Source organism: Phascolarctos cinereus, unplaced genomic scaffold, assembly GCF_003287225.1.
Source record: "Phascolarctos cinereus isolate Bilbo 61053 unplaced genomic scaffold, phaCin_HiC Scaffold_9;HRSCAF=440, whole genome shotgun sequence".
NCBI lineage: Eukaryota > Metazoa > Chordata > Mammalia > Diprotodontia > Phascolarctidae > Phascolarctos > Phascolarctos cinereus.
In genome coordinates this window covers 191,146,638-191,166,084 of record NW_027556402.1, presented here as the reverse complement: position 1 = coordinate 191,166,084, position 19,447 = coordinate 191,146,638, and the positions used below count along the sequence as shown (strand labels likewise).

General features: G+C 36.4%; 1 protein-coding gene across 8 annotated transcripts in view; it reads right to left on the bottom strand.

Moving 5' to 3' along the window:
• Positions 1-19,447, bottom strand: part of KIAA0232 (KIAA0232 ortholog) — a 111,563-nt gene that overhangs the window by 4,858 nt on the left and 87,258 nt on the right. For 7 of the 8 annotated variants that reach the window (XM_020992104.2, XM_020992106.2, XM_020992109.2 and 4 more), the window contains 2 exons: positions 14,687-17,984; positions 232-340 (listed from right to left, as the gene is read on the bottom strand). In XM_020992104.2, the coding sequence (XP_020847763.1) occupies positions 232-340; positions 14,687-17,984 (3,407 nt within the window). The remainder of the gene's footprint in view (positions 1-231; positions 341-14,686; positions 17,985-19,447) is intronic. The other variant, XM_020992107.2, reaches the window with a different exon arrangement.

Below are 19,447 nucleotides of genomic sequence, written 5' to 3'. Positions count from 1 at the left end.
TGAGCGTTTTATGCAATTTCTTTACAATATCCATGTGAGTCAAATAATATAGCTATACAAAAGGCTAAGTTTGGGTGCTGATCTTTTCACCCTATGGTAAAAAGTGAACTTGGAGAGTGATGCACACACTGTCTAGTGCTCATGTATGCTCTGTGTACACTCTATCTAGTTAATACAGGAAGTGCATTTCAGCATCAGATTTACTCGTGTGCTCGCTGTAAGACTGTTTACCTTCACATTCTGATCCAGGAAAAAGGGGAGAGTACAGCGCTTTTCCCCACCAGCACTGCTTCTCTTGATTGCCACTCATTCCTTGCAGATCAGTATTCAATATAGGAAACTGTTTAGATAAAAGCAAATATAGTAATGAATCAGCATCCCACAAATGGGGCAGGAGTCTAGTACTGAAAACAAAGGAAAATCCTGGAAATTTGTCTTTGAGAAAATATTTTGATTTATAATCACAAAATAACAAGAAAAGTCACGATTGCTACCTACTGTATCAGAAAGATGTACCAGATAATAGATTAAGGAAAGGTAGCATGAGGTGCTTTTTATTAGTAGTGTAAATACTCATGAGTCTTTTTTTCCTCTCTGGACTCAGTTTAAATAGTCTCAACTATAAAATGGGCTAATACCACATGCAAGTTTTTGTTAAAAAAGCACTTTGCCTAATCAAAGGATAATTGGGGACTTCTTTGGGAGAAATAATTGGGGAAAAAGAACCTGAGGAATCACCTGCTACTTTAATAATTTAGGTACCCACTAAGAACTAACGACAAGTTGTAAGGACACTTTGAATACAAGCAAAACATGATTGCTATAGGAAGAAATGCGTGTGTTCCAGTCACATTCAGTCCCTTCAGATTTACACAGATCATTCACTTACAAAGCTGGGATTTGAAAATCTGCCTAGGTCAGAAATCTAGTCTTCACATGGTGCACTAAAAGGTTAAGATAGAAATACTTCTTCCAGTTCTGGTATGAGAGTATAGGACATAAATAAAGTATAGGGAGAAAACGAACATTTATTAAAAACTTACTATTTGCAAGATACTGTAGTCATCACTGGAGTTACAAAGATGAGAAACTACATAGTCCTTATCATTAAAGAATTTATATTCTAATAGTGAGGCATGATATGCCCTAAAATAAATAACACAAGGTAGATTGTAATGGAATAAAAGAGAGAGCAAGATGAAGTGTTCTAGGAACATTTAAGGAGGAAGAGATGATTCAAACTTTCCATTCTTTGGCTGTGGTTGAAGAAGAATATTTAAAAGGTCTGAAAATAATAGAGTGCCATATTCAACTAAGTTATGAAAAAACTAAAATAAATTAAAGGAAACCTCAAAAATATAATGAAATGATTTGAACCACAGACTCTTATGGTTGGAAGGGACTTTAGATGTCATCCTGTTTAACCCCTCCTTCAAACATGAATCTCCTCTACATAACAGCCACAAGTAGTGGGTATTCCTGTGAGTATTCCACCTCACTGGAAGACTATGTTTAGCACCCACCCCTTACTTTGCGCTCCAAGGCAATCCATTCCATGTTCAGACAGCTCTGTTAGGAAAACTGACAATCATAAGTCAATATCTGCATTTGTGCCTTCTTATAGTGCCTACAAAAGGTTTTATACATTAATGTTCAAAAATGTACACTTTTCAAATCACAACTCTTTCCAGAAAATTTTTGGAATTTTCTACGTTGCTTGACAAGACCACAAGGGTAAAAGGGAAGAAAAGAGAGGGAGCTAATAGAAGGGAGGTGGGACTGAGGGAGGCAGTGGTCAAAAGCAAAACATTAGTGAGGAGGGAAAGGGAGAAAGGAGGAAGAAATGCATAAACATGGGGGGAATAGGATGGAGAAAAAGACACAGATAGTAATAACTGTTAATGTGAATGGGATGAACTCTCCCATAAAATGGAAGCAGACAGCATAATGGATTAAAAACCATAATCCTATAGCATACTGTTTACAGGAAATACATCTGAAACAGAGGTACATACACAGGGGAAAGGTAAAAGGCTGGAGTAGAATATATTATATTTCAGCTGAAGTAAAAAAAAAAAAGCAGGGGTAGCAATCCTGATCTCAGACAAAGCAAAAGCAAAAATAGATCTTATCAAAAGAGATAAGAAAGGAAACTACATCCTGCTGAAAGGCACCATAGACAATGAAGTAATATCATTACTAAACATATATTAACATAACAGTACTAAACATTACAGGAAGAAATAGACAACAAAACTATACTAGTGGGGGACCTCAGCCTCCCCCTCCTTGAACTAGATTAATCTAACCACAAAATAAACAAAAAAGAAGTTAAGGAGCTGAATAGAATATTAGAAAAGTTAGGTATGGTAGACCTCTGGAGAAAACTGAATGGGGATAGAAAGGAATATACTTTTTTCTCAGCAGTACATGGCACATACACAAAAAATTGACCATGTACTAGGGCTTTAAAACCTCACAATCCAATGCAGAAAGGCAGAAATATTAAAACCATCCTTTTCAGATCATGATGCAATAAAAATTATATGTAATAAATGGCCATGGAAAGAAAAACCTTAAAATCATTGGAAACTAAATAATCTAATCCTAAAAAATGAATGGGTCAAACAACAAATCATAGAAACAATCAATAACTTCATTCAAGAGAATGACAATAATGAGACAACATACCAAAACTTATGGGATGCAGCAAAAGCAGTGCTTAGAGGAAGTTTTACATCTCTAAATGCTTACATGAATAAAAAGAAAAAAGAAAAAGAGGAGATCAACAAATTGGGCATACAACTAGAAAAAGAATAAATTAAAAATCCTCAATTAAACACCAAATTAGAAATACTGAAAACCAAAGGAAAAGTTAAGAAAATTGAAATTAAGAAAACTATTGAACTAATAAATAAAACTAAGAGCTGGTTTTATCAAAAAACCCAATAAAACAGATAAATCTTTGGTTAATTTAATTAAAAAAAAAGAAGAAAACCAAATTACCAGTTTCAAAAATAAAAAGTGTGAATCCATTACCAAGGAAGAGGAAATTAAAACAATAATTAGGAACTATTTTGCCCAACTGTATGCCAATAAATTTTATAATCTTAGTGAAATGGATGAATATTTACAAAAATATAAATTGTCCAGATTAACAGAAGAGGAAGTAAAATACTTAAATAATACCATCTCAGAAAAAGAAATTGAACAAGAAATTGAACTCCCTAGGAAAAAATCTCCAGATAATCCTTTTATATGCCATTTATAAGATCATCAGATCTAGAGCTTCAAGGGAATTTAAAAGATCATTTGGGGGGAAAAAAGCCATCATCTGATCCAACTGACTCATTTAACAGATCAGTAAATTGAGGCACAGAGAAGTGAGGTGATTTGTGCCCATTAATACTAGTAAGTAGCAGAGCTGGAATTCAAAATCAGATCTTCTGATTCTAAATTCAAGGCTTTTTGTACTACAACTCACTGCCTCATGAATTCCCTATCTTATTCTCTTATAATGCCTAACCTTTCTCCTCTTGCCTCACTGAAGACACTGAATGCTCTGTAAATCTTAAAATACTGCATAAATATAAGCTGTAAATGTCAGCAAGTCCTTTAACCCTCCATCTCTTTACTCTTATTTACTCATATTAAAAAAATTTCTCTGTCCTCATCCATCTTCTCTTTCCCTCTTGTCTCTGAGGTCTGGTCTTCCTGGCCAAAGCTGTCTTCCGCCTGTACTCAATCCTATTGCCTCCCATCTCCTTTGGGATCTCACGCAATTATAACTTCCTTATCTATCTGTATTTTCAATATTCCTTTCTATTGGCTTCTTTCTTATATCATCCTCAACTTTCTCTTTTCCGGAAAACAAAAATAAAATCTTCCCTCAAGCTCAACTCCCATTGCTCCTTCCTTTCTCTGCCAAACTTGTCCAAAGGGTGGTCTACACTGAATGCCTCCTTTTCCTCACCATCCATTTATGCCTCAGCCTCTTGTAATATGGATTCTAATGTTACCATTTGACTGGAAAGTGCTCTCTCAAAAGCCATTTATCTCCAACTGCTAAATCAATGGTATTTTCTCAGTCTTTGGCCTTATTTACCTCTCTGCATCATGTGAAATGACTTGGCATGTCCTTCTTGATATTCCGTATTTTCTTGGCTTCTGTAATATTATATTTTCTGATTCTTTTCTTATGGTCTCTTTCCTGCTCTACTTTTATCTCCTTTCTTAACTTTTCTTCCTGTTTTGGCTCTCTGAGCACAGGTGCTACCCACTTCCCTCAAGGTTCTGTCCTTGTTCCTTTCTCTCTCCACTCTCCCTTACACATTTTGCCAACTTGAATTTTTCAACTATTACCTTTATGTAGGTGACTTCGAAATCTACATCTCCAGCTCTGACCTTTCTCTTGGGCCTGAGACTGCCATTCCTTGCTATATATGCCAACTAGATATCCCACTGGTATTTGAAATTCAACAAGTGAAACTGAACTCATGATTTTCCCCCGCTTCCTTATTTTGACCAACAGTATCGCTATCCTCCCATGCTTATAATGAATCATGTCTAATTCTTCCTACTCCTACATCTAACAAGTAAAATCAGTCGTTACATGTTATTCCTTCTATAGAATCTATAATACTTCTTGACTTATGATGAAAGGTACTGTTCATCTCCAGAAAAAGAACTAGTGGAGCCTGAATGCAGAACAAAGATACTTTTTCTTTTTTTTTGTGTCTGTATATTCTTTCACAGTATGACTTACGTGGAAATGTGTTTTGCATGACTACACATGTATAACCTACATAAAATTGCTTGCCTTCTCAATGAAGGAGGAGGAGAGGAAGGGAGGGAAAGAATTTGGAACTCAAAATTTGAAGAGAATGTTAAAATTGTTTTTACATGTAATTGGGGGAAAAATAAATATTCAATAAAAAAAGTATCTATCTCTTCTTTATCATTCTTCCTACCATTGCTCTAGTTGAGGCTGTTTACCGATAGCTTCCTAATGGGTCTTCCTGACTCTCCAATCCATCATACAGATTACTGCTAGATCAATTTTCCAAATAAGGCACAACTATGTTCAACTCATTCTGCTATTCAAAAACTCCTTTGTCTGCTAAATAAAGTTAAAAGTCCATAACTTGGCATTAAAGGCTCTTCAAAATCTAGCTCAAACCTATGTGTCCATTGTATTTCAAATTCCAAGACCTAGCAAAACTCTGGTACAGGCTGACCTTTGAATATCAAACTTTTCTTCCCCTATGCTTTATTATACTGTTCTCTATAACTAAAATGCCTTCCTTCACATCTTTGCTTATGTCCAATCTAGCATAGAATCAAAGAAGCTCAGAATGGGAAAGAATTTCAAAAGGCCATCTAATCCAATCCATATCTGAACATAAATTACTTTCTATAATATATCTAACAAGTGGTTATCTAGCCTTGGCTGGAAGACATCCAGTGAAAGAGAAGCCACTATCCCCAGATTATTAGGAAGGTTTTCTTTACATCAAGTCTAAGTTTGCCACTTTGTAAATTTCATATTCTGTTCCTCATTCTGGACACTGAGACCAGAAATAACAAGTTCAATCCTTTTTCTATATGACAGCCCTTCAAATACTTAAAGATAATTATCACGTCTCCATTAAGTCTCTTCTCTAGGATAAACATTACCAATCTCTTTAACCAAGCATCATCTAGTATGAACCCAAGTTCCTTCTCCAAACTGGTTGCCCTCCTTTGAGGGGACCATCTTATCAGTGTCTAGAACTGGGCATGACACAGTAGAACCATCACTTCCTTAGTCCTAGACACACTCTCCATTTCATTCAGGACTAATATATATGTACACACACACTATACACTATATATGCTACACAGTATAGTAATACACACACACACACACATATAGTGTATGTGTGGAAAGCAAGCAAGCAAGAAAGGTTTCTAGAGGACTTAATAGAGACATTATAGTTGTCTTCAATTATTTGAAGGGCTGTCACATGGAAAAAGGATTAAACTTGTTCTTTTTGGCCTCAGAGTCCAGAACAAGGAAAAGAGCATAGAATTTACAATGAGGGAAACTTAGGCTTGGTGTAACACCTTCCTAATATTCCAAGGGGAGGTGCGCACGCATATACACACACACGCTTCAAATCACCTTAGCTTTCTTGGCTGCCATAATACCTCACTTTTGACTACTACTGAGCGGGAAGTCCACTATGACTGTGATGGAAACAGTCCAAGATCTTGAGCCTAAGAGTCCTGGAAACAGAAGTTTCTCCCTCCTCCAGAACCACCACTGATTTATACACAGCAGCTCCTAGACAACAATCCTACTTCCACTGCAGCACAGCCATTGTGAAGGGGAAAAATAATTGTGGAGAGGGAGCGCACCTTCCTCATTACCATCAGCGACAACTGCTGATCAATTGCTAATAGTCAGATAGACACAGGAGTCCTGGGAATGGCAGTACCTCCCAGACCACCAGTCTTGCTACTAGCCCAGTCCTCACAGCCTTCATCTGGGGAAGTGACTGATGTGGAGCATGAGCCAGCAAGCCAGCCTAGCTGAAGCAGCTAGGCACGATATTCTAGGCAAGTCAGATCACCACTACCACTACTACCTTAATCACCATCTTCCCTCAAACTCTGATGGAGTCAGGCCTGGATCCTGAACTCATGAATCCAGGGAATAGAAATGCTTCCACAGTCCAATGCCCTCAGCCAGCATACTGGGAAACAATATCTATGTAGATATAGCCTAGCCACTGCTCCTGCTGGTGCTTAGAATCACTGGCCCCTGATGGATGACCCAGAAATGAAAGTTCTACTGCCAAAGTCCTTAACACTGTCCAATGGTGCAACATCAAAAACTGATAGATTTTTGAAATAGAAATAGAAATGATATGCTTTGCTGCTGCACCCTGAGGATAATGGGATTTCCCATCCAACCTGTAGCTGAATTCTGCCATTTGTGTTATTTCCACCCCGATTAGAATGTGAGCTCCTGGAGGGCAGGGACCATCTTACTTTTCTATTTGAATCCCTAATGCTTAGCACAGTGTTTTGCACGAAGCAAGCTTTTGATAAATACTTCATTCATTCAATTGATCTAACAACAAGAATTTATTAAGCACTCATAGGTTCCCAACATTATAAATATTGGGGATACAAGGAGAAAAATGCCCTCAAGGAGCTTGAATTCCATCAAAGCACACAACATGCATATATACACATACTTACAAAATACATACAAGGTATTTTTTAGGGGAAAAAGACTAGTAACTGGGGGTAGAGGATCAAGAAAAGCTTCATGTAGAACACAGGTTTGAGATGAGCTTTGAAGAAAACTAGGAATTCTAAGGCGTAGAGGTAAAGAGGGAGTATGAGCATTTTGACTCCCATCCCAGAGCTTTCCCACTAAAGCAATGTGTATATTATGCTCTATTACAATTTTAAGGGTAAATTTGGATATTCTCTCAAACAAGAAAAGTACAATGAATGTATTATGTTCTGCCCCTTTTATGTTTTCAGAGAAACATTGTGTTAATGTAGTGACATTACATTCACTGTGAAATATCATTAAAAACTTACATAAGAGATGCCACTATAGGTTAGACTAATGGTAAATTCATTTAGTATCTAACGATATATATAGCCTTAAGGGATGGTTTGTATCTTTGTGATGCTACCCCAAAAGGTTAGGAATATACTCCTAATAAGAATGGTGATTTCCTGTTCCACAACAAATAAATGATTAAAGGATATGAATAGTTTTCAAAAGAAGAAATATAAATTAATAATCACTTGAAAAAATGCTCAGCTGTCACTAATAACCAAAACCATAAAATTTAAAAGAATTCTTAGGCACAAATTCACACATAAAATTGGCAAAAAAGAAAAAAGCAATAAAACTAAGAGTAGAGTTGTAGAAAAACAAGTACACTTACTCATTCCTGGTAGAACTGCAAACATGTAAAATCTTTTTGGAAGCAATCTGTCAGTATACAGTGAAAGTTACAAAAATAATCATGCTTTATGAGCCAACCGTTACAGTGCTGCAAATAGGCTCTGAGAGTGTCATCGAAAGAGAGCTATCTACTCAACTATGTCATGGCAGTATTACAGACAAAAATCATAAAAACAGGAAACAATATAAAATTTCAAAAATAGAGAAATAGTTAAATAAAATGAAGCCCATTAAATATAATGGAATACTACATTGCAATTAAGATGGCTAAGTATGAAAAATATAAAGACATCTATAAAGACTTTTAATGAAATTATTTGAAGAAAAAAAGAACCAGAAGAATTGCATACACACCACAAAAGTAAGAATGAATGAACAAAGAATCCTGATGAAAACTTAGAGTAACTTAAAAACTACTATCATATGTGATACTTAAATGTAAGTAGTTACTAAGCAGCTAGACAGTTCAGTAGATAGAGGGCTGGGTATGGAGTCAAGAAGATCTGAGTGCAAATCCATCTTCAGATACTTATTAGCTGTGTGAACCTGGGCAAGTCTCAGTTTCCTCATCTGTAAAATGAATTAGAGGAGGAAATGGCAAACTACTCTAGTATCTTTGCCAAGAAAACTCCACGGACAGTACTGGCATACTATGGTCCACAGGGTCACGGAGAGTCATACGTGACTGAACAACTTAACAAGTTACTAAACAAGTTTACTTGGTGGTTTTGAAGTTCAATGTCCAATTTTTAATAAAACATTTAAATAAAAACAAATGTTCCAAACTGGATATGAGGGGGGAAAATATAATCCCAGGACAGATTTGACTTAGCTATTACCTGTTTTTTGTTGTTCACTTGTTTCAGTAGTCTGACTCTTCCTAACCCTATTTGGAGTTTTTTTGGCAAAGATACTGGAGTGGTTTGCCATTTCCTTCTCCAGTTATTATTACTGGATTAATTACTATTAATATATATATTATCTGCTATAGATCAATATTGATTTACTAGAAACCCTTACTGAAACAATACCACCTCCTAGATACAATAAGTTCCCTACGTTTGTTATCGTGTCATTTTTTACTCCATTTCTGCCTGTTAATAATAATATGAATTCATAATGCCTTTTACAGTTTACAAAATGCTTTCTTCATAACAACACTGTGAAGTAGGTAGTGCAAATATTATCTCCATTGTGAAGATGAGGAAGCGAGTGTCCAAAGAGATGAACTGGAGCCCAGATCTTTTTGTTTTATGTTCAGGTTTTTGATTTGGTGAACACTGTTTTCATCCCAGCCACATACTTAAGAATTGTACAGAAACAATGACATACCAGGCTTAGTCTTTGGTTTTTTTTTTTAAATTTTAGGTCAGTTCCCATATGGCTACCCTTTCATTTCCTTGATTATTCATTTACTATAACTGTCCTTTTTTTGACCTTCTCTAGCTTCATTTCAAGTCTTCCTTCAGGTGTAGCAACCAGACTGAAGGAAATATTCCAGGTGCAGATGAACACAATTCTGTAAATAGGTAGGAGATTTTATGTTTATTTATTTATTTATTTTTTGGCTAGGCAATGGGGTTAAGTGACTTGCCCAGGGTCACACACCTAGTGTTATTGTCTGAGGCCACATTTGAACTCAGGTCCTCCTGAATCCAGGGCTGGTGCTCTATCCACTGCACCACCTAGCTGCCCCTCTGTTTAATTTCTAATACCTTTCCTGATACTCAAGATTTTGACTTTGGATTCCTCACTTCCTCATTCCTCAAACTGTTACAATCTGACTTCTTTTTGACTCCAGCACTTGATTGCAGCAGTTCTTTCAAAGACTGCCAAAGATCTTTTAATTGCTAAATCCAGTGTCCTTTACTCAGATCTCATTGCCCTTGACCTTTTCACAGATTTCGATGTTTCTCCTCCCTTGGCTTCAGTTACATTGTTTTCTCCTGGTTCTCCCATCTATGATAGTACCTTCTTGTTCTTTACTAGTTCTCACTCTCCTCTTGCTCCCTAAGTGCCCCCCAAGGCTCTGTCCTGGATCCTTTGCTATATTTTTTCTCTTGGTAATCTTTTCTGCACCCACTTTTCAATATTTACCTCTATACAAATGATTCATAAATTTATATATCCATCTCTAATTGTGTCCTAGTCCTTCATCTCCAAATGCCTTTTAGACATCTATACCTTTTGGTGCCAGGAAAACACCCCACTCCCATGTCCAAAAAAGTGACCTCATTATTTTCCCCCTGAACTCAGTATTCTACCCAACTTCCCTTCTATTGACAGTACCACCCCATTCCCCACATGAGAAACTTCAGTCACCTGTGACCTCTCTTTCTCACCATGCACATATAATCACTGCCAAAGTCTGTGATTTTTACTTTGACAGAATTTTCAAATTTGTTCCCTTCCTTGTAGCCACACAGCACTGTCATGACCTCTCACTTGGATTACTGTAATCCCTGGATTATTGTATTAGTCCCTTTGCCTGATCCAACAGGCATTTGTGCATGCTCTCCCTTGACCTTGTAATTCACTCCCTCTTCATCTCCACTTTTCAGAATCCTTCACTTCCTTCAAGTCTCAGTTCAGGTGCTGCCTGTTCTTTTCCCTTTCTCCTATCCTCCATTACAATCACTCTATGTGCAAATCATACCACCCTTCTTCCACCCCTGTGGGATGTAAGCTTCTTGAGGGGAGCAACCATGTCACAGTTCTGAGCATATAGTAGATGCTTAATAAATCCTTGAAGAATATTCTCCAGATTTTTAGCAAAATTGAGTTAAATTAAGAAGAAGCATACATTTTTCCAGACAACTAAATTCACTTACTTTTTATAATTTCATAAGGTCCTTTAAAAAAAATCTCCTGTAATTTAGTTATAAAACAAATATCACTAAAGTACACACATACCTAACCTTGAGAGTAAGAGATGGCTCCCTGACTCAAATATCTTCCCACTTTAGTCCATCTGCCAAACTGATCTTCCTAAAGCACAGATCTGACCATGTTACCCTTCAATTCAATAAACTCCAGTGGCTCCCTCTCACCTCCACAATCACATATAAAATCTCATATGGCTTTTAAAGCACTGCATAACCTAAGCTTTCCAGTCTTCTTACACTTTACTTCCCAACAAATACTCTGCAATCCAGCAATAATGGTCTCCACATTGTTCCTTGAACAAGATCTTCAACCTCTTGACCCCATGTCTGGAATTCTCTCCCTTGTCTCTGCCCCATAATTTCTTTCAAGTACTAGCTAAAATCTCACCTTTACAAAAAGTCTTTCTCGATCTCCCTTAATGCTAGTGCCTTTCTTCTGCTAATTATTTCCAATATATCTTGTATACATCTTGTCTGGACAGTTGCTTGCAAACTGTCTCCCCCATTAGACTATGAGGTCCTTTAGAATAAGGACGATGTTTTGCCTTTCTGTGTATCCCCAGCACTTGGAACATAATGCTTAATAAATGCTTTCTGATTGACTGAATCCTCCGTCTTTTCCCACATACTACAGAAGCAGAGAAGACCAGACATTTGAAGAAAGGTTTGTACCCTCAATAAAAGTTCCCTTTATTAAGAATAAAAAAAAAAGACTTATCTTTTGGGCTCTCTAAAGCTGACTCTGTGTGTGTGTGTGTGTGTGTGTGTGTGTGTGTGTGTGTGTGTGTGTGTGTGAGATATAGAAAAAACATTGTCCTAGGAGTAAGGAGACCTGAGTTGTTCTCTTTGCTCTGTCACTAACTGACTTATAAATACAAATAATTGGACGATCTTAAATAGTCTATCTGATATTTGGTTGGTAGCTTAGAAAAATGAGGACTTTTGATAAACTTAACAGGTACAACGACTATCTAGAAAGTATAAAGACATGGTAATAGGATAATGTGGGCTCTGCTTTCGCTTATTTTTCTTTTCTTTCCATCATGAAGCCAAATGAAATACTAAATCCATAAGGAGGATATGAAACACCAAAAACTGGTTGTATAAGATGAATAAAAAGAAAGCTACTATCACCCTATGTCTCCCGCACTACTTCAAATCTCAGTTTTCCCCCGCTGTTAATGTCATTGCTATTTAGTTACTTTGCTTTAAAATATAGTTTTAGGAATTCTAATGATCAGAGGATGGACTGAAAAGTTAAAACAAATTCAACAAGAGAAAATTAAAAAGCAAAGCAGGGTGAATTATGCAGGATATAAGAAAGCTTAAGATGTACTCTAAAAGAGAGACATGGTATAGTGGAAAAAGCACTAGATTAGTAGTTAGGAAGGCCATCATTCTAACCTCAACCTCATTACGGACTAGCTGTGTGGCAGTCAATGTCATACTCTCTGGGTTTCAGTTTTTTCATCTATCAAATAAAGGAGCTGAAATAGATGGTCTAAGTCCTTTTCAGATCTAAAATTATATTTAATATTGTGATGCTGAGGACTAACAGGGATCAATACCTGATCTACATACTTAACTAATTTTTAATGCTGACATTTGGATTGTTCTGCAAAATGAAAATGCTTAAAAGTACAGTTTAATACAAAGGTACTGAAATTCTGATAGGATCATGATCCTTACGTATTTAAATTAGAAGGATTTAGGTGAATGAGCAGTGAAACATGAAATGAAAATAATACAAATTGGCTAATACTCATATGCCATTCCAAGATAATTAAAGAAACACTCAGAATTGGTGATTAAAAAAAAATAAAGTAGAGCTTACATGATCAGGTGGCAGTGACTTAATGAACTAATTTAAGAATGTAATTATATTTCAAATACAAAAGATGAAAATTTTATTAGTAGACCTTAAACGATATTGATCTAAATTTCAAAACCCTCAACTTTTTATCTAAGACAGTTCTAACCCTTATATCATTAAGTGTCTAGTATGGAAAAACACAACATGACAATAATATAAAATGTAACTTCAAAAAATATCAGTTTAGTACTTTAAAAGTAAGGCACAAAGTATGACAAATTCCTCATGTTGAGTTGTCATTGGAGATTAATATTAACAATTAATATATTAATAGAGAATATATTAATTCATAACAGTTAAGAAATTTCACATATTAAAGTATTATTTAATTGAGATGAATAACCTGGAATCTTTTGAAAACAAAAAATGCTTGCCTTTTCCTGTAGATTATTCTAATGTTGTTAGTATTGTAAGTCCCTCTTCAGTCATGTCACTGTTGTTTAACAATAGCTGCATGATGAACACTCATTTATTCTCTTATTACAGCTGTGAGTATACACCCAATTATTTCTCAAAAAACCACCATTGTGGAGGGCATAGGAATTGCCATGCTTATGGATGCTTTAAAAAGTAATGTGACAATCTATCTTTCTGTAAAACAGATTAAAGCCTATTAACTATTACTACTAAGAATCAATTGGATTTCAAATCATTTCTTGGTAATATATTAGTAGGAAATGAGAATACTATTAATGAAATACAATAAAATATATTAACAGGAATTTTTAAAAACTATTGCAAATTTCCCCAAAATAATATGCAACAAAAATATTAGTAGCACTTTCCATAAAATTTTGTACAGGTACACAAGAATATCCTGATAAACATTATTAATGGGTTCCATCAAAATAAATAGGTACGTGAAATATTACAGGGTGGCAGCAAGCTTAGATTGTCACTGACCATTCTACTTGTGTTACAGGTGACTAGCTAAAAATGATACATTGGAATTTTACAATATTATGAAGGAGTATGGTTAAGGCTATTTTAAAGTTATGGTATCATTGCAAAACTGATGTCAGGGAACATCATCTGGAGTTTGACTGTACTCTGGCTTTACATAAAGAACATGTAATTGAATATGTATGAGCTTTATTTCTATACAAATTGAATGTCTTAAATGTACACAGGGGAACTTGCTATTTAAAGAAGCCCAGTAATAAAGATTTCTTTAAAGCAAAGGTACTTTCTGTAACACTAATAACCATTTGTAAACACATCTATTTTTTAAATTAGTTTTTATGTGTTATACTTTAAAATTTTCAAAGATCTACCATTTTATCATAATTTCTTTCAACCAATGCAGATTTATAGTCTCCTACCACATAGATGGTTCTTTATAATGCTAGCTAAAAAAATTCAACACCTGGTGGTCAACCAAAGACCTTTCTGAACTTAATTAGCTGACCTTTCGACTAAAGATGTACAATCCATCACCAGATCTTTACTCAAAGTCTTTTATGCTTGGTAGAACCTGCTAGAGCTTATGTTATGCTGGGATAATGATTGAACTCAGCATCATTTCCACACAATGAAGCAACAGAGTAGAACTTTACAAATTAAGTATTCTTAAAGTGGTAAAAGCTTTTGTTAAGGTAACCAAGTGACCTGCTTAAAATGCTAACATTTCCAAGGCGGGGTGGTGGTGGAGATAAACACAAATGAAGTCTACTGATGACACAAAGCACATTAAGCATCAGGTTAATTCAAACCCACAAGGCTAAAAATTTTACACAACTGGAAAGATTAAATATTTTCAAATGATTTTGCAATAACATTTCTAAGCTTGCTTCTCAGTAACTGTTAGTTGCCTTTTCAACTGCCTGATATCACTGTTATTGAATTTGTCACTTACTCTACGATCATTAATATGAAAATGCTAATTTTGTATCCATGTATGCCTGTGCAAACACATGTGTGCTCCTGCACGCACACACACACACAAATACATACCTCTTCTAGCTCTCCTGAAGAAACAGGATTATCTTCATATGCAGGGAATTGACAACCTGCTTTACAACTGCAAAAGTTATTTATTTCTTCTTCACAAGGTGCCAATATTTTGCAATTCACTTCCGAGTTTTCTATATGCTCTGTTTCTAAAGATTCTTTCATGCTACACTCCAAACACTGATCTTGCTTTCCTATTGGCAAAATCCCAGATGATTCCTCCTGGGAATCCAGTGATGTCTGAGCACTTTTCTCCATTCCAGATTTTTTCAATCTGGGAAGGAATTTTCCGGACTCAAGCTCTGACTTTCCGTAGTAATGCCCTTCTTTCTCTGCATCTTCTTCCAGGGGTTTGAGATCTGCTTGTGGATCTTCAAACACATCAACTTGAGAAGGGAGAGGATTTGTCTCATCTTTTTCAGATTCAAATTCTGACTCACTTCCTCCTCCTGGAGACAGTTCAGATGCAGAAATTGGGCGAAAGTGAGTCCTTGGAGAAATCCTTATAGCCCTATATTGTGTTCTGTCAACACCACATATCCTGGGATGAAAAACTTCACTGTCTGAATCAGAGCAGAGGATTGATTTAGGTTTAAAACTAGGGCTGAAAGATGCAATCCCTTCTGGTTCAAATGAACATTCTACATGAAGAACTTGTGAAAATGGATTGTTTAGGTCAAAGGAAGAGAATGAATATTCGAGCCCAGGATCTTCGACTTGAAAGTTACCACAAGCTCCTAGTAAGTCTTCATGGAAGATAAAAGAAAACCCTTTATTTAATCCACTTTCCCCACTCTTAGATTGATCATTCTGTTCAAATGATACAAATGGTCTCCATAACTGCCTGTGACCTGGTGCAAAGCTGTTTCCTGGGGTCATAAAGACATCTGTACCAGCTATTGTCACTACATCAGAAGCTGCACACTGCAGTAGGCTTCCTTTTGTGTGACTAGGTGGTACTACTGCCCATTCCCCATCACTATTAAATGTTTTTAGTTCTCCATAAACTCCACCAAGAATAAACGCATTTTCTTTATCCTCGTTTACATCCCAAGGTTTGGAGGGTGTAGTATAATCTCCACCATCTACCTTAGATAGCTCACTTGGAACAAACGCTCTTTTCTCCAAGTTCTCTTTCTGTCCCTCCCATAGATGGTACTCTGATCTCTGCACTGCCTTATTAGGCTCATGGAGGGTTTCCATTTTAGCTTCAGTATCCAAACAGCAGCAGTAGTTATTTACATCTGTTGAAAACAAATCATCGTCTATTCTTTCTATTTCTACCATTGCTACAGAACTTCTGTCTGTCATATTTGTCCAAATGTCTTTAATAACCCCTGAGCTGTAGCCATCTCCTGGTGGACTCCTCTCACTACAAACTTGTGCAGCTTCATAGTCTTTACTTTCTGTTTTTTGTTCTAGCTGAATACCACAGACAGATTCTAGTTTAGATTTTTTTTTGAAAACCAAATTAGGCATCTCTCCTAAAGTTCTATCATTTTGCTGGCAAGTTTCTTCTTGCAAAAAATCTAGAAGTTCTTCATCTACATAATTTGAGGAGACTCTGGGAACTACATAATTAATATCTTCTGCATTAAACTGCGTGGATTCTTCAAACTGAATATTTAAAGTCTCATTGTCTGAACGTGTTTCTTCTGAGTGTGACCATGGACTACAAGTTCTTGTTGAAAGATTGGAACAGTGTTCATTTTCATCAAAGGCACTATTTTTGGTCCATATTAGCAACCTAGACTGTGTTTTTCCAAGCATATTAGCACTACTACTAGAATCTGTATTTTCATTTCCCAAGTTGAGTGTTTCAAAAGAAAATGGTAAAACAGAATTACTGCATTGCACTTCAAACACTGAAAAACAAGAGTTTATACCAGACCCTTCATTAATATCTGAAAAGAGCTCTTGATTGCCAGCAAGCATGTGTGAACTAAGCATTGTGCTGTCTAAGATAGGTGAGAGTCTAATAGGAGAATCACCTCCAAAACTTTCCCCATCTGCATCACCAGAGCTTGAAGATGAACAGCACTCCAAAAATTGAGCTAAATTACTAAGGTCTTGCAAGATTAATCCCTCAGCACCAACAGAGCTGGTAGAATCTGTCCATATTGCACTTTCCCCTTGCAACTCCATTCCATCTAACACTATGCAACATTCTGCCTCAAAATCAGTTTTCTCTTTACTCTTCTGTCGAATCATATTCAAAATCCGACTTTCTCCTTGCATCGTATCTGAGGCACCAGGATCCAACGTGGATTGATCAATATCCACTTCATAGAAGTGTGTTAGTTCTGACAGATGAACATCATCCAAATATTTATTGTCCTCTTGTTGAGAACATAACGAGGTCCCAGTGAGGTCAATATCCTCATTTATAACTGCAGGCATTTCTACAAAGTGACCATCAATAAAAGTACCTGCTGCGAGGTATGTTTTATGAATATTATTGTTGCTAATACAAAGACCATGCACTGATTCTGACAATGCTTCTACTGCTTCTGATGTTAGATCACATGTATCTTGCCTGTTTCGGTATGTAGTCTCAAGTTTACTTTTTCTGCTCACAGGAACAAAATATTCTGCAATGGGTTCTGTATACCATAAAGGTTCCTCTTTATATTCTTTTTCATTTCTGCTCTCCAAGTACAGATCTTTTCCTTCGGTGCAGCCAGGATCGCTTCTTCCAATTTCCTTCAAATGTCTTTTGCCCCTTTTGCACAGCTGTTTGATGGACCCACTGCTACTGCTGCTGCTACTTCCAGCATGAAACTTTCTTTCAGCCCTTTCACTGGTCTTCACAGAAATCCTGCTTTGACCATTTCGCCCTTTTCTGTTTCGAATCTCTCGTGTTCTATGCCTTACTTTAACACATTTCATTGAGGCTTTTAATTCTCCCTGATTACCACTTGAACTTGAGCCTGCTTCACTAGAACCTGAAGACCAGGATCGAGGGCGAATTTTTCCTTCAGGTTTGTGTCGGGTTTGCTTTTTATAGAAAGCAGGTTTCTCTTCAATTGTGCCATTATTAAACTTGTTCTCTTTTTCATTTTTACTTTTTTTCAGCTGGATTCGCTCATGTACAGTGCTGGACACTTCACTACTTCTCTCTTTAATGACTTCACTTTCACTATTGCAATCCTTGGGAGAGGACGTGTCGGTGGTAGCTGGTGGAGCTGTGGATGATGAGGATGAGCTAGAGTAAGAGCAAACTTTAGATTTATTCCATACGGTCATGATTTCTTGCAGGCAAACTGGTTTCTCAGACAGTGGTGGAAATGCTTCGTAGTACCTAAAAGTAAAGAAACTTTCAAAAATTAGCATTTAAAAATATAAGCATGATTAATTCTCCCTTATCTGGAATGACATCAGAAAATTGGGTATTCCAGTAAAATGGATGACCTATATGCCTCTTACAAATAACCAATTTAATGAATTAGAATACAATGAAACATAGTTTAGGCTAAATCACATAAGTCCTTCTGTTTCCAGTCTTTCCCTAGGTGAAGAGTACAAAAGAAAAGCTAAGATACAGTCTCTGTCCTCAAGGTGCTGCTTAAAGTTAGACTGAGTTGTTAAGACTAACACCCAGGAAGTAATGGTGAGTGAACAATATAACACAGAGTATCATCAAATATTCTAGAGGAGACAGAGATCACCTAAGGTAGACTAAGCAGGGAAAGTCCTCATGGAGGAGGTAGGACTTGAGCTAGGCCTTGACAAATAGGTAGAATTTGGAGTAATAAAGAGGGAAGACATGTCAGACAAGAGCAACATAAACAAAGTTACTGAGCCAGCTATAGTGTAGTGGAAAGAACTCTGGATTGGATTCAGTGGACCTGGCTTTGAATACCAGCTACAAGGTCCATGTGACCTTAAGTGTGTCACAAACTCTTCTGGCCTCAAGTTTCCTCATCTGTAAAATGAGGGGGTTGAACTAAATAGCTTTCTAGCTCTAAATCTTACGATCTTACAAAAAAGCATGTCACATTCATGAAGCTCTGAGGAAACCAAGCTGGCTATAATACAATTCTTATGGGGAGGGCAGTACAGTAGGAAACAACAGAGCAGAATTCCCTTACTGAGAGCCTTTAAAGCAAAACAGAACAAATTCCAGAAACTGGAAACCAACGAAGGTTTCTGATTAGGACAACAAAGTAAAAAAAGCAATGTCTGAGTAATATTCATCTAGCAAGAGTATACAGGACAGATAGGTAAGGGACAAATCCAGAGTTAGGGAGGCTACTTTAGTAATTCAAGCACAAGGTGATGAGATATAAGGTAGTCCATTAAAATATTACTGACAATTAAAGTTCATCTTAACACAATGCTTTAAAGTTTACAAAACATTACTCTCATCTTGCAGATGGGAAAACTGAGGCTCAGAAGGAGAAATGACCTATTCATAATGATACAACTATAAGATCCAAATCTGAGATTTGAACCCAGGTTTTTTTAAATTTCAAGTTTAGTGTTCTTTCCACTATACCAATTCGAAATGTAATTTCTTTTTTACTTTTTCTGAAGGTATTACATACAGTGCCATAGTGTCACCATCAGCAACTGTATTTCATTTATCTCTGGCTTCCCCACAGCATCCAACACAATATTTTCTACACAGGAGATACTTGAACATTGGTTGAATGAGCGAATTAATTTTATTGTTGGGGTGGAAGGTTGGACAATAGTTTACTGTATTTTGAAAAGCATAAAACAAAACAACTGCACACATTAACAAGTTACAAGTAATTTTAG